The sequence below is a fragment of the Oryzias melastigma genome, linkage group LG22 (genome assembly GCF_002922805.2).
Source record: "Oryzias melastigma strain HK-1 linkage group LG22, ASM292280v2, whole genome shotgun sequence".
Lineage (NCBI taxonomy): Eukaryota > Metazoa > Chordata > Actinopteri > Beloniformes > Adrianichthyidae > Oryzias > Oryzias melastigma.
The window spans coordinates 23,234,702-23,246,470 of NC_050533.1; the positions used below are offsets into that span (position 1 = coordinate 23,234,702).

The 11,769-nt window shown below is 39.3% G+C and overlaps 2 protein-coding genes across 4 annotated transcripts in view; both read left to right on the forward strand.

Annotated features, from left to right (window-relative positions):
- Positions 1–4,374, forward strand: part of LOC112144198 (transmembrane protein 87A) — a 23,363-nt gene extending 18,989 nt beyond the window's left edge. Inside the window, exons 17-20 of the mRNA XM_024268564.2 lie at positions 1,347–1,411; positions 1,491–1,543; positions 1,636–1,666; positions 1,734–4,374. Of these exons, the coding sequence (XP_024124332.1) occupies positions 1,347–1,411; positions 1,491–1,543; positions 1,636–1,666; positions 1,734–1,775 (191 nt within the window). The 3' untranslated portion in view covers positions 1,776–4,374. The remainder of the gene's footprint in view (positions 1–1,346; positions 1,412–1,490; positions 1,544–1,635; positions 1,667–1,733) is intronic.
- A 1,111-nt stretch (positions 4,375–5,485) lies between these two features.
- The window catches only part of vps39 (VPS39 subunit of HOPS complex), a 12,254-nt gene continuing 5,970 nt past the window's right edge, over positions 5,486–11,769 (forward strand). Inside the window, exons 1-10 of one of the 3 annotated variants that reach the window (XM_024268613.2) lie at positions 5,486–5,502; positions 5,982–6,173; positions 7,411–7,476; positions 7,548–7,612; positions 7,722–7,764; positions 7,875–7,969; positions 8,588–8,686; positions 8,758–8,850; positions 9,507–9,690; positions 11,372–11,492. In XM_024268613.2, the coding sequence (XP_024124381.1) occupies positions 6,101–6,173; positions 7,411–7,476; positions 7,548–7,612; positions 7,722–7,764; positions 7,875–7,969; positions 8,588–8,686; positions 8,758–8,850; positions 9,507–9,690; positions 11,372–11,492 (839 nt within the window). In that variant the 5' untranslated portion in view covers positions 5,486–5,502; positions 5,982–6,100. Of the gene's footprint in view, positions 5,503–5,711; positions 6,174–7,410; positions 7,477–7,547; positions 7,613–7,721; positions 7,765–7,874; positions 7,970–8,587; positions 8,687–8,757; positions 8,851–9,506; positions 9,691–11,371; positions 11,493–11,769 lie in introns of those variants that run through there. The other 2 variants (XM_024268595.2, XM_024268623.2) reach the window with 2 other exon arrangements.

Genomic DNA, 11,769 nt, shown 5'->3' on the forward strand with positions numbered 1-11,769 from the left:
TCAGCCCACATCTGTTGGCTCAGCTGTTGGACAGGACAAGTTAAAAAAAAAAAAAGTATCCCCTCCCCCTTTGCATTTCAAATTTCCCCAACCTTTTCACGGTGACGTCAAACAAAATAGCGACAAGACCGAAAATGATCACATTTAGAACGGCAAAGCTAACAGCTGAACACTGTTTGACACAATTTTACATAAGTAATAACAGATAACCATATCAATTTCAACAGAAAAATGTACAATATTTATTTAATGAATGTTCTGCTGAACTGTATTTTCATTTTCTGTCTTAGATCGTTCAAAAATCTAAATACAAGTTTGAATAATCCTTCAGTATTTGAGGTTTTACTGAAAATATCGACCTTTCATTTGAGCAGATTTTATTCTAACAGGTTATATTTTGGCTGATGTTATTTGCACATATTTTAAATGCGATCAGCACAAAACAAAACGGCTGAGCTAACAGCAGCTCACTGACCGCAGTAGAAAACATTACAACAGGAATAAGTTTGACTTTAATGTCAGACACGCTGGAATTGTCTGACTTTTGATCTGTTTTCAATGAATATGTGAGAAAACCTTTAACTGGTGAGAAAAGATCTTCTGCAGCTCCACGTCTCATAGCCAAAGCTAATGCTAGCATTAGCATTAGCACAGATTAAAAGAATAACATCATAATTACCTTCATAATCAAACAAGCAGCATTCTTCTCATTCCAGAAGAAGAAAGTATGAGGAAAAAACAATGTTTTAGACCACAAATTGTTACTTTAGAAAATATTTCCTTAAAACATGTTTATTTAGCAGCAATGAATGTTTAGGTCGACTTTAGGTCCATTAAACAGCATCAGGCTAGCAGACTTTAGCTTTATGTGCTAAATAGATTTATATTTTTATGAATCGATTTTTGATCAATTAAGCTCAAATCAATTCCAATTGATTAATTGATTTTATTAACTCCGCCCTAATATTTATGCTTTGAAGTATTTTCTATATGTTTTCTCAAATATGCTTTAAAGCTTTTCAAAAAAGTAATTTTATCTTTTTGTTTTTTTCCTGTTTTTATTTTTTTTACTTTTAACTGATTCAAAAAGTGATCTGAACCGTGACCGTTAAACTGTGACACGTTCTGAGCCGTGTGTTTTGTGATCCGTTACACCCTTAACTAACACAATGTACACACACTCATGTTGACACTAGCACATAAACACAGACACACTCGGCTGTTCTTCAGTGGGTTCAAACCCTGATTCCAGAGCAGAGCAGACTCTACTCCTGGAACCGGCTCTGGATTAGAAGATGCTAGAGCGTTGATGACAGCGTATTGAGGGAGTGTTTGTTTGGTTTCAGAGGGAATGAAGATGCGAGGCTCTAAACCCGACACTAATGGCTCCCAGAAGCTGCTGAGTAAAGAGGTGACTCACCTGTCCTCTCCTCCTCACATCTTTGCTATTTTAATGCTCCGTCCTGTTTGAAAAACTCTCTTTCCGTCAGGATGAGGACCTGAAGTGGGTGGAGGAGAACCTCCCCATATCTGTGGCTGACGTGTAAGTACCCAGGATCCAGATTTGGAGGTTTTAGCGAAGCCTCAGATGATGCAGTGACTGAGTCAAAGACTGTGACGTTCTTTTCTCCACAGAGCTCTTCCTGCCATGCTGGATGAGGAAGAGGTAAGACCCTCTTCCAGGTTTCTGTCCCATTCAAACTTCTGTGTACTCACCTCCACTTCTTCTCCAGGAAATCCTGAAAACCAAGATGGAGAGGTCTAAAATGGAGTAGACCAGAGGACATCGGGATGAGCCCAAACCACTTTTTGCTTCGTCACTGGTTCTGAGGGATTCATGGTCAGAAGGCCTCAGCGAGGAAAACAGCTTTTTTTGTTTGTGTTTTTTGCAGCGTTTCTTTAGCAGACAGATGAAGCACAGCTATGATTCAGGTTAAAGGCCGTCTGAGCGGTTTCCTGTGAGCGATGAGGATGAAAGCCATCAGCTGGCTCTGGACGAGCAGTGACGCTGCAGACCGACGAGAGGCACATGTTAGTAACCCAAACCAGAGGAACCACTAACCTGCTGGAAAAGATTCAGCCCGTCCCACAAACGCAAGCTCCGCCCAGACGTGACCTCACAGAGAAACTGCCTCTCATGCCTTAGTCACATGCACGCTCAGGGCTTAAGCCGTATAGGTGCTGCATGGAGGGTCGTAGGTAGGGGGAGCGCACGTATGTGGCCACCTCAAGAGACGCCATGAAAATGGACCGTACCATCACCATGCATAAGTGTATCGTGAAGGATTCCTAAAGATAATAGTAGGGCTGAGTATTGATAATAGTTTCCCAAATCGATTCGATCCATGATTTTTTTCGATTCTTTCGATCCACTAAACACATTTTGATTCAATTAAATTTTGAGTTTACACATTTAAACATATTTGTTTAGAAATACATCAATAATCTACTATATGATAGTTATAATAATCTGAAGGTACACACTTCTGATGGGGGCAGTCTGTTCGCCACACGTGCATCTCAACCACTTCACCCATTAACTGTATACATAGACATGGACAGAGCCAGTGTGACATCGCTCAAAGAAAATGCCTTACCTCTCGCTCCAGCAAAACACAGTCAATTCAGAAGTCATTGTTCCACAATACAGATGTCAGCATGTTGAAGCCAGACGAGAGTGACTGGTCTGAGTCACGTTTCTGTGGCAACTGCTGTCACCAATCACAAGTGAGCTTGTTGGAAAGTCACACCCCTTCAGAAAACAGCGGCTCTGGAGAATCTGTCAATCAAACGTTTGAGGTGGGGGAGAGTGGACATCACATGCTCTCACTGAGGCATCTGATTGGTCAGTTTATAACTTACAGTAAGGAAAAAAATATAAAAAAATGAGTATATCCAGATGATGTTTGGTGAAAAGTATCAGAGAAAGAACGTTAATTCTCACTACTATAATCACTGAGTAATACATGTTTATTGCTCTATAGAAGTCTATGGGATTTTGGCTTCTTGAAACCAGCAGGTACTTCCTGTTTGGAACGCTGGGGGGCAGGTTCACTCAGTCCAGTTCTCATATACAGTCAATAACGTCGCCCTTCCATGTTTTAGTGTTTGCTATAACCTGTCGCTCACAGCATGCCCGTAGAAAATGTGTATGAACACTTTTGCTCTATGGGTTCACCAACTGATCTATGACCTTAAAGGGTGACCAAACAGGGAAGTTGGAGGTTGACTCCGCCCCCACCCTGAATTTGAAAATCCAGCCAGAGGGGTGGGGCTTGGGAGCAGGACTGTTGTAATTACCGGAGCTGCAGCTCATGACTTGAGATTTCTGAAACTTAAATGGTTTGACCAATCACGAAATTTAACTGTAATACCTCGATTTGACCTGTAGGGGGCAGCACATAGACGGTTTTAGACTATATTTTCAAGAAATAAACTATTTTAATTGATCAAAAATTTGGCAATGACCAACAGACAACACTTTTAAAGCCACATTTATAGACATCAACAAAAAAGAAATTCTGTTGATCTCTACAAAGGATCCTCTGGTTCACCTGTGGGCCCCGTTCAGCCCGTATCCACCTGTGAGGGCAGTTGTGACTAAGGCATAAGATTATTAAGATATCTTTGTGCGTCGAAGAAAGTGTTTCCCAGAATAAATCCTTACCGTTTTGTTCTTTTATTCAACCATGTTTTAAAGCGGATTTGGTTCCAGAAGTGTGTCTTTATGTGAAGTTGGGTTTATTTCATCTGCATCCATGAAATCCACGGATTAATTTTTATTAAGAAGCATTTTTTACATTATTTTTAAAAGGGAAAAAAATGTTTTTTTTCATCTTTAATATAAAAAATCAGTTTAAAACTTTACTTTTGTGAAAGTGTTTCCCTTATCAACAAAGCAGGTTGTTAAACAGACAAATTTATATTTAATGAAGTGGTTTAAACAGAATCTTTAGGAATTCAGGAGACGACACTGTAAACGCTCAGCCGTCTGAACCACCGAGTGTATCTGCTGATTAAGACCGGATCTTTCTCTGAGGTCTACATACAGAACCAGCCCAAAACATGGTCGCTGCTTCCTAAAAATTACAGTCTAAATCTATTTCCAAACCTGAACACTGATTGCAAGTAAAATCAAACTTGTTAGTGTGGATTCCTCCAGTTACAGGTGTGACCCGGCGCCCGATCTTTAGAGAAAATTTACATCCTAATTTATTTTGTTGGGCTTTCATGATTCTGCATTTATTTATATTAAAATAGGAAAATTGTTGAAAATAATTTATTTTATTTGATGTTGGTTTGAGTTGTCCTGTGTAGAATCATGATGATGATGATTAAATATGTTCTGCCAATAAAACTTGTCAAAGGTTTTTATTTACCTTTTGCGGATGATTTGTTTGGATCCATAACTATAAATATATGGAGAGGTAGCTGTTTGGTCTTAGCTTTTTTAATACATTTTTATAACTCAGTAAAGATATATGTATATTAGTTAAATTAGCCCCCAATCAAAATTTAAGGATTCTAATACGTTTTGATTCCATCTGGCTCTTGTGTTTATATTTTCCCAGAATGCACATTTAAGGGTCATGGTTACAAACCTGTGTTGTTTCAAGGACATAGTTTCTGCAGAGCAGTATTAGTTTATCAGAAATTTACCTCTGAGTTGTGGGTGGGACTATTGGTGCAGAATAAGTCTGTGCCCCCTTCCCATCACGACTTGGCTTATATCTCCTCACAACCCAAACATAACACTACTGGTGCAACAAAAATGGCGAGCAGTATTGGAGCCAGAATGCTGTACAGTTTTGAAACAGATAGCAGCTCGGACGAGGAAAACTAAGATCTATGGATCTATTTGTTTACTAGCATCCGATTGTTAACCTCCACTTTGATGTTGAAGGGAAAATCTTCATCATAAAGTTTAAAACAGCCACAAAGATTCCATGAAGAAGGAAAATTCAATCAAATAAAATTGCTGATTTGTGGAAACATGTAAAATACATTTGGGAATATTCCTACAGCAAGGCTGGATTAGGTTCAGACACTTTAGCGCAGAAAATGTTCCTCTGTGTTGAAAAAATACCAAATGAATGAGGATTTATGCAAAGACAAAATATGATCAATATTTTTGCCCTGAAAGATAATCTGAACCTGGATTGACTGTTAAAAAAAGACATTCTAATGTTTCTTTTATCGAATGTTATCAAATAAAGAACAACTTTGTTTCATTGAATCTTCATCATCACTATGAAAAATACATAGTGACATTTTTAGAATGTTTTAAACAAAATTTTTTGTAGTGGAATTTTATTTTGAAAACAGATTTTCCTAAACCGGAAGCTTAAACTTCGGACCAGTCCGTGGCCTGAAAAATTTGGGGACCCAGGTTTATAGTTAGCCAAATATGTAGTTATCCAAATATGAGCCTCTGCCACTCAAAAACTGTACATATTCCTGATTAGACTTAAGAGTAAAATAAAATTCAAGAGAATTGTTAGGGTAAGGTTTTACCTTTTGATTTCTGACAAGCTCTCTAGATGTTTTCTTGTGTTTTTCTCCTCCTTTTCTCTTTTAACGTATTCGTTTTTATGTTCTCCTGTCTTTTCTTTTTCAGTTTTCACAGCAGAAAACTAGGTATTTTGATCTAAGGAATAAATTAGAGTCCAACTTGACCTTAAAGCCTTTTTAAATGAGGCTTCTGTGCCTTTAATGAGTTCCTCGTGATCGCTCAGACGGTCACGTGCCTGTCAGGTGTTCCCTGCTCCGCGCAGGCGCATTCAGGAAGTACGGAGAAGTGAGCACAAACTGTAAATTTCTCCTCGGATTGGTAGTTTTTTCTGCCCGTTTGGGTTTTTTTCGCAGAAAGGATGTTTTCTCGACAAAATGGCGGATTACTTTAGGTTGCTTTCATTCCTGCGTCATCGCTGTTGCTAACTGAGCTAGTAGCTAACGATTAGCTTTATTTCCTTCAAAAACAGAAGAGAAACTTCGGGGAATTGACGCAGAGTTCGGGTGTTTTTGTGAATGGGCGTTTGCTGTGGAGGACCACTGTGACTGATCCACGGGAAGCGGGCGGGGGGGTCCTGTTGACTTCAGGATGCATGACGCCTATGAGTCCCTGCCCATTCTGGAAAAACTCCCCCTGCAGATCGACTGCCTCGCCGCCTGGGGTGAGTCAGCCCCACGGGGCTTTGAGGCTTTGTTTATTCTGATTCTCAGGTCAGGGGTTCGAATCCCGGACCGGACAGTCTGACTCCTCCATAAACTTTCTGATATCTCGCTTCCTGAATTATGAGACACAGAACCGGTTTAAAAATAACTGGTGAAGTATAAAAAAACCAAACCTAAATATGTGTTGTTGTTTTTTTGTTCTTTTCAGTGTAGAAATTTCTACTTCTAATGAAGTTACCTTAATTGAAGGCCGTAAACTATTTTCATAGTCAAACTAAGTTGGTTTTCTAAATAAAAATCTGAAAAGTAATTATTTTTAAAGTCAATAATTGTGATTTTAAATCAATCCCTGCTCTAAAACACGTGAAACTGAAAACTAGGGTCACCTAAACTATTAAAATAGTCGACGACTAAATTAATAGTCGATTAGTCGTTACTTTATATTATATAAAGTCAGAGTGTAGTAAATTTGAAAGTTATAATGGCATTATGCTAGCTTTTTGGACTATTTTGCCATTTATTAAGATTTTTTAGGCTATTTAGGAGTGTAGCTAATATTTCAGCTAGATAGCTATTTTGGCTAATTTAGGTTTTTTTTCTCAATTATTTAGGCTACTTTTGAGTTTATCTAATATTTCAGTTACATGCTAGCTATTTTAACTAATTTAGGCTTTTTTGTTTAGGTTATTTTTGAGGATAGCTAATATTTCAGCTACATGCTAGCTATTTTGTCTAAATTGGGTTTTTTCAGTTAATTAGGATAATTTGCCATTTTGCTAATATTTTAGCTGGCTATCAGCTTCAGCGTTTTCAGCTATCAATTTCAGCATCTTCAGTCCCCAAATTCAGCTTACAGCATTCACACTAGCATTATTTTAGGTAATGCTTTATACCTAGTTTTCAGTTAGTTTAAAGCTAATTATAGTTATGATGTGTGCTCTACATTCAGTTTGTTCCATGACCCGATTAGTCGACTAATCTGAAAAAATTGATCGGTGATTAGTCGACTATTAAAACCATCGTTTGAGGCAGCACTAATGAAAACATTCAAGTTCATTTAAGAAGTAACTTGTGAATATATTTAACAATCTTTTCAGCGATATTTAAAACAGATCCAGTTTAACATTCCTTCAGAAACATTTTGTGTCTAAGCTCTGAAGACCAGCCATCAAATATTTGTTGTGGAGGGGGTTCTGGTGGTTCTGGTCCAGTTTGAGTGGGTTTGTGTTTCCTCAGAGGACTGGCTGCTCGTAGGAACAAAACCAGGACATCTCCTTCTGTACCGGATAAAGAAAGATGCCGGTAGGACGCCCGTCTGTGTGCTCCTGGTGTCTCACCAGCTTTAACAGAAGACACTTCTCTCTTTTCCTTAGGAACCAACCGCTTTGAAGTCACTTTGGAGAAGTCCAATAAAAACTTCTCAAAGAAGATCCAGCAGGTACACAAGTACAGTGTTCACTTTGGAACACATTTTTTTACCTTCAATGTTTAGAATTTTTGAATTTTCCAACCTGAGCAAACTGACTCTATCTTCATGATCCTTCCAGCTGTATGTGGTCTCTCAGTACAAAATCCTGGTCAGTCTTCTGGGTAAGCTCTCTGCCTTCACAGCTTCATTTGTGGTGGTTCTCCATCATCATTCAGAAACAAAAGATTAGAAATGATCTATACTCTGTTTTGTCAACAACTCTCTCCTGCAGAAAACAACATCCACGTTCATGACCTCCTGACGTTCCAGCAGATCACCGTGGTGTCCAAAGCCAGAGGAGCCACGCTGTTCACCTGTGACCTGCAGGTCGGTCCTTTGACCTCACGGCCTCCACACTCAGCTCATGACTCAGAGATGTAATCCTGAATGACAGCCAGCTAGTTAGCTTTAGTCCAATTTCTTATAAACATCACTGCTGGGTTTTGTTATTTTGGTTTGGATCTTGGTAGTCTTAGTTTTCAGGCTTTGTTTATTTGTTTTCTTTAGGTACTTTTGTACTAGACAGCCATTAACAGGGAGCTGCTGACTCCAACAGTCGACATGACTGGGTCAGCAGTCTCCATGACTTATTTAATGTTTGACCAAAGAGCCACAATAGAGAGATAAAAGAGACACATGTGGATCTGGAGCTGCAGGTTGCAGACCTCTGTCCTAAAGCACCACAGATCCGAACAATCTAAATGGTCTATATTCAGATTATGTGATCAGATTGTGTGATCAGATTATCTGGTGTCTGTTTAGGTGACATCACGGGGCAGAAATGTTTCAGACGTTCTGCCTTTCATTTTTCCATTTAAATAGAGGTTTACTTTTTTAACTTTTCCTCCAGCCTGTAATGAAGGTTGATCTGAAGACTGTTTCTGACAGAGTTGCTGGTTGAAGGTTGCCTCTGGTTGAGCAGCTCCGTGTCTGTTGCTCTTTCAGCTCGCCGCCTCGGGGGAGGAGCAGCTCAAAATGTGCGTGGCGGTCAAGAAGAAACTCCAGCTTTTCTACTGGAAGGACCGGGAGTTCCACGAGCTGCAGGTCAGAGCAGATCCTTCTGAAGCAGGACCCTCCTGTGCTGGGGAGTTCTAATGCCTGGCTTCATCTTCTAGGGAGACTTGGGAGTTCCGGACATTCCCAAATCCATGGCGTGGTGTGAAAACTCTATTTGTGTCGGCTTCAAACGGGACTATTACCTCATCCGGGTACATGGGACACACCAATCCTCCGGTGCAGATAGTATCATTTGTGTACCAAAAGTACATTTCTGTCTTGAAGTTTGTGCTGTTGGTTCAGACGGATCATTTTGGACTCCTGCTGTCTTATGGAGCCAAATCAGGGCCATAGATATTGAATCCCAAATAAAACATTTCAATGTCTGTATGTAACACTACAAGATGCTGCTTTGAAGGGGCTAGAATGACATTTTGGACCTGATAAAACTCTGTTTTTTATACCCGTCTTGGGACAACTTCAGACTATGATAGTACAGACTAAACAGTCATTTTCTGACAGTAATTATCCCAGTTCTCAGAGTCAGTGAATGCACCGGGGCTGAAGTTACCACCCTCATTGATTCTGATTGGTCCTATGTGTTAGTCCCGCCCTATCTTGCACAAGGGGGCTAAAAGTTTTGAAACTGAAATTTTCAGATTTGAAAAAAAAAAAAGAGTTGAACTGAAATAAGTTTTGAAACCTAAAAAATAAAACATTTAAAGCTGCAAATAATTATGTTTATTTTAGAATAGCTGAAAGTTTTGGACATTTAACTTTTTTTTTGGCCAAACACCAACATTTTTTTACAAAATGGTTAATTTGGGTCTCAAATAATATTTGCTCCATACTGTCTCCTGTCGACCAGCTGGATGGCAGAGGCTCCATCAAGGAGCTTTTCCCCACTGGGAAACAGCTGGAGCCTCTGGTCGCCCCACTGGCTGATGGGAAAGTGGCTGTGGGCCAGGATGACCTCACTGTGGTCCTGAATGAGGAAGGAGTTTGCACGCAGAAGTGCGCCTTAAACTGGACGGATATCCCCATCGCCATGGGTGAGTGACGGCGCCGCAACCAAAGTTCTCATTAGGGCTTCCACGATTAGTCGACTAATTAAAATAGTTGACAACTAGTTTAATAGTCAATTAGTTGTTACTTTGTATTACATGGAGTCAGAGTGTAGTAAAGTTGAACAAAGTTGTGAGCGTTACTATAGTGAGAATGGTGAGTCAGCATTCAGACTATACTGATTCTCCTGCTCCTCTCCGAACGTTTTGGCACATAAAAACTCAATCACACTTTCAGTGATTTCTGCAATTTTGGTATCAAAACGTTCAGGACATTACTACCAGTATTTATGGCAAAATGTGCCTCACAGGAAATTAACATGAAAGTCTTCAAATGCAATAAAATGTAAGTTGATTAGCAACAAACCTTTAAATATCTTCATGGGCAATGTTTTTAAGATTTTATAGTAATAAAAAAACAGATTTTAGCTAATATTTTAGCAACATGCTAACTTTTTAGTTAATTTATCTTCTGGGGTTTTTTATGCTAATTTAGAGTTTAGCTTCTATTTTAGCAGCATGCTAATATGTTTGACTTATTTAGTTATTGAGGAATTTTAGACTATTTTGGAGTTTAGCTAATATTTAAGCAACATGCTAACATTTTTGGCTAATTTGCTACCAATTGAGGCTTTTATAGGCTAATTTAGTGTTTAGTTTCTTTTTTAGCAACATGCTAACGTTTTTGGCTAATTTAGTTTACAGAGGAACTTTAGAATATTTTGGAGTTTAGTTAGTATTTAAACAACGAGTTAGCTTTTTTTGGCTAATTTGACATCTAAGGTTTTTTGGGCTAATTTGGAGTTTAGCTCACATTCAAGCAACACACTAAATATTTTTGCAAAATTGTCATGTATTAGATATTTTTAAGCAATTTTACTACAAAATGTTTACAGATTTAGGTCAACTTCAGCTTTCTTCAACAAAGTTTCCAGTCTTAAAGGAAATTCAACATTTTGCAAATGGCTATTTTCAGTAAATCCCTTCAGCGATTAAAGTAAATTGCGTCACCATTTTCAGCAAAAAGCTTCAGCATCTTCAGCGACTCCTGTCTGAAGATGCTGAAGTCTGACTGTTGGATCATGAACTTTGACCTTTATTGGTAAACTGACATCAGGTCTGTTCACATGAAGGAAACAGTGAAGTGTTTAAAACTCTTGAGTTCCAGTTTTCTTCATCTTTTCTGGTTTTTAGTCTTTGTAGGTTTATGAGCTGAGATGAAGTTCTGTTTGGATCACGTGTTGTCATGGTAACAGGTTTGATCACAGCTGCAGCCCAGATGTTTCTGGGCTCCGTAGAAAGCAGAAGTGAGCAGGAGGAACCGCGGGTTTCATGCAGAAGATCAAACATCCAGTTTCCCTTCTTTTCTAGTGTGCAGAGAGCAGAAGCTTTGATATCAACGCAGCAGCAGAATGTTGGATAAAGATGAACCCAAACTTTAAATTCTGAAGGTCCTGGAGGTTATCTAAGCCAGACTTCTCTCTGACCTCTACAGAAGCAACCTCAGAGTTCTTAGAAACATGACGAGCTCTGAGATTCTCACCATCGTCTGTGTTCTGTCTGATCATCTTCGCTGTACTCAGAGACTTTCTGCTTTAGAAAAGACTTTAAAAAAAAAGGCTTCATCCACCTGGAGCTGAGCTGCAGCAGCATCTTTTTCTGTTCACAGAGCACCAGCCCCCCTACATCATCGCAGTGCTTCCTCGATACGTGGAGATACGAACTGTGGAGCCCAGGCTGCTGGTGCAGAGTGTGGAGCTGCAGCGACCGCGCTTCATCACCTCAGCAGGGTGAGATGTGTGAGACGGAGGAAGCTTGTGGTTGTGCTTTGTTTTAGACTCATTTTAAAGCGGTTTTCTTAAAAAGATCTTTCCTGTAGGAATCCTAACGTTGTTCAACAGTCAGTGAGTGGTTCTGGAGCTGTGGATTTAATGACCATATGTCAGTATAGTGACATTTCAGTGTCTGTGTCAAACATAAATCCAAATAGTAAGATAAAATTTCCCTAACAGTTGACATTGAGAATCAGGTGGTTGGGGGCTCGTTTAGGTGGTTGGGGGCTCGTTT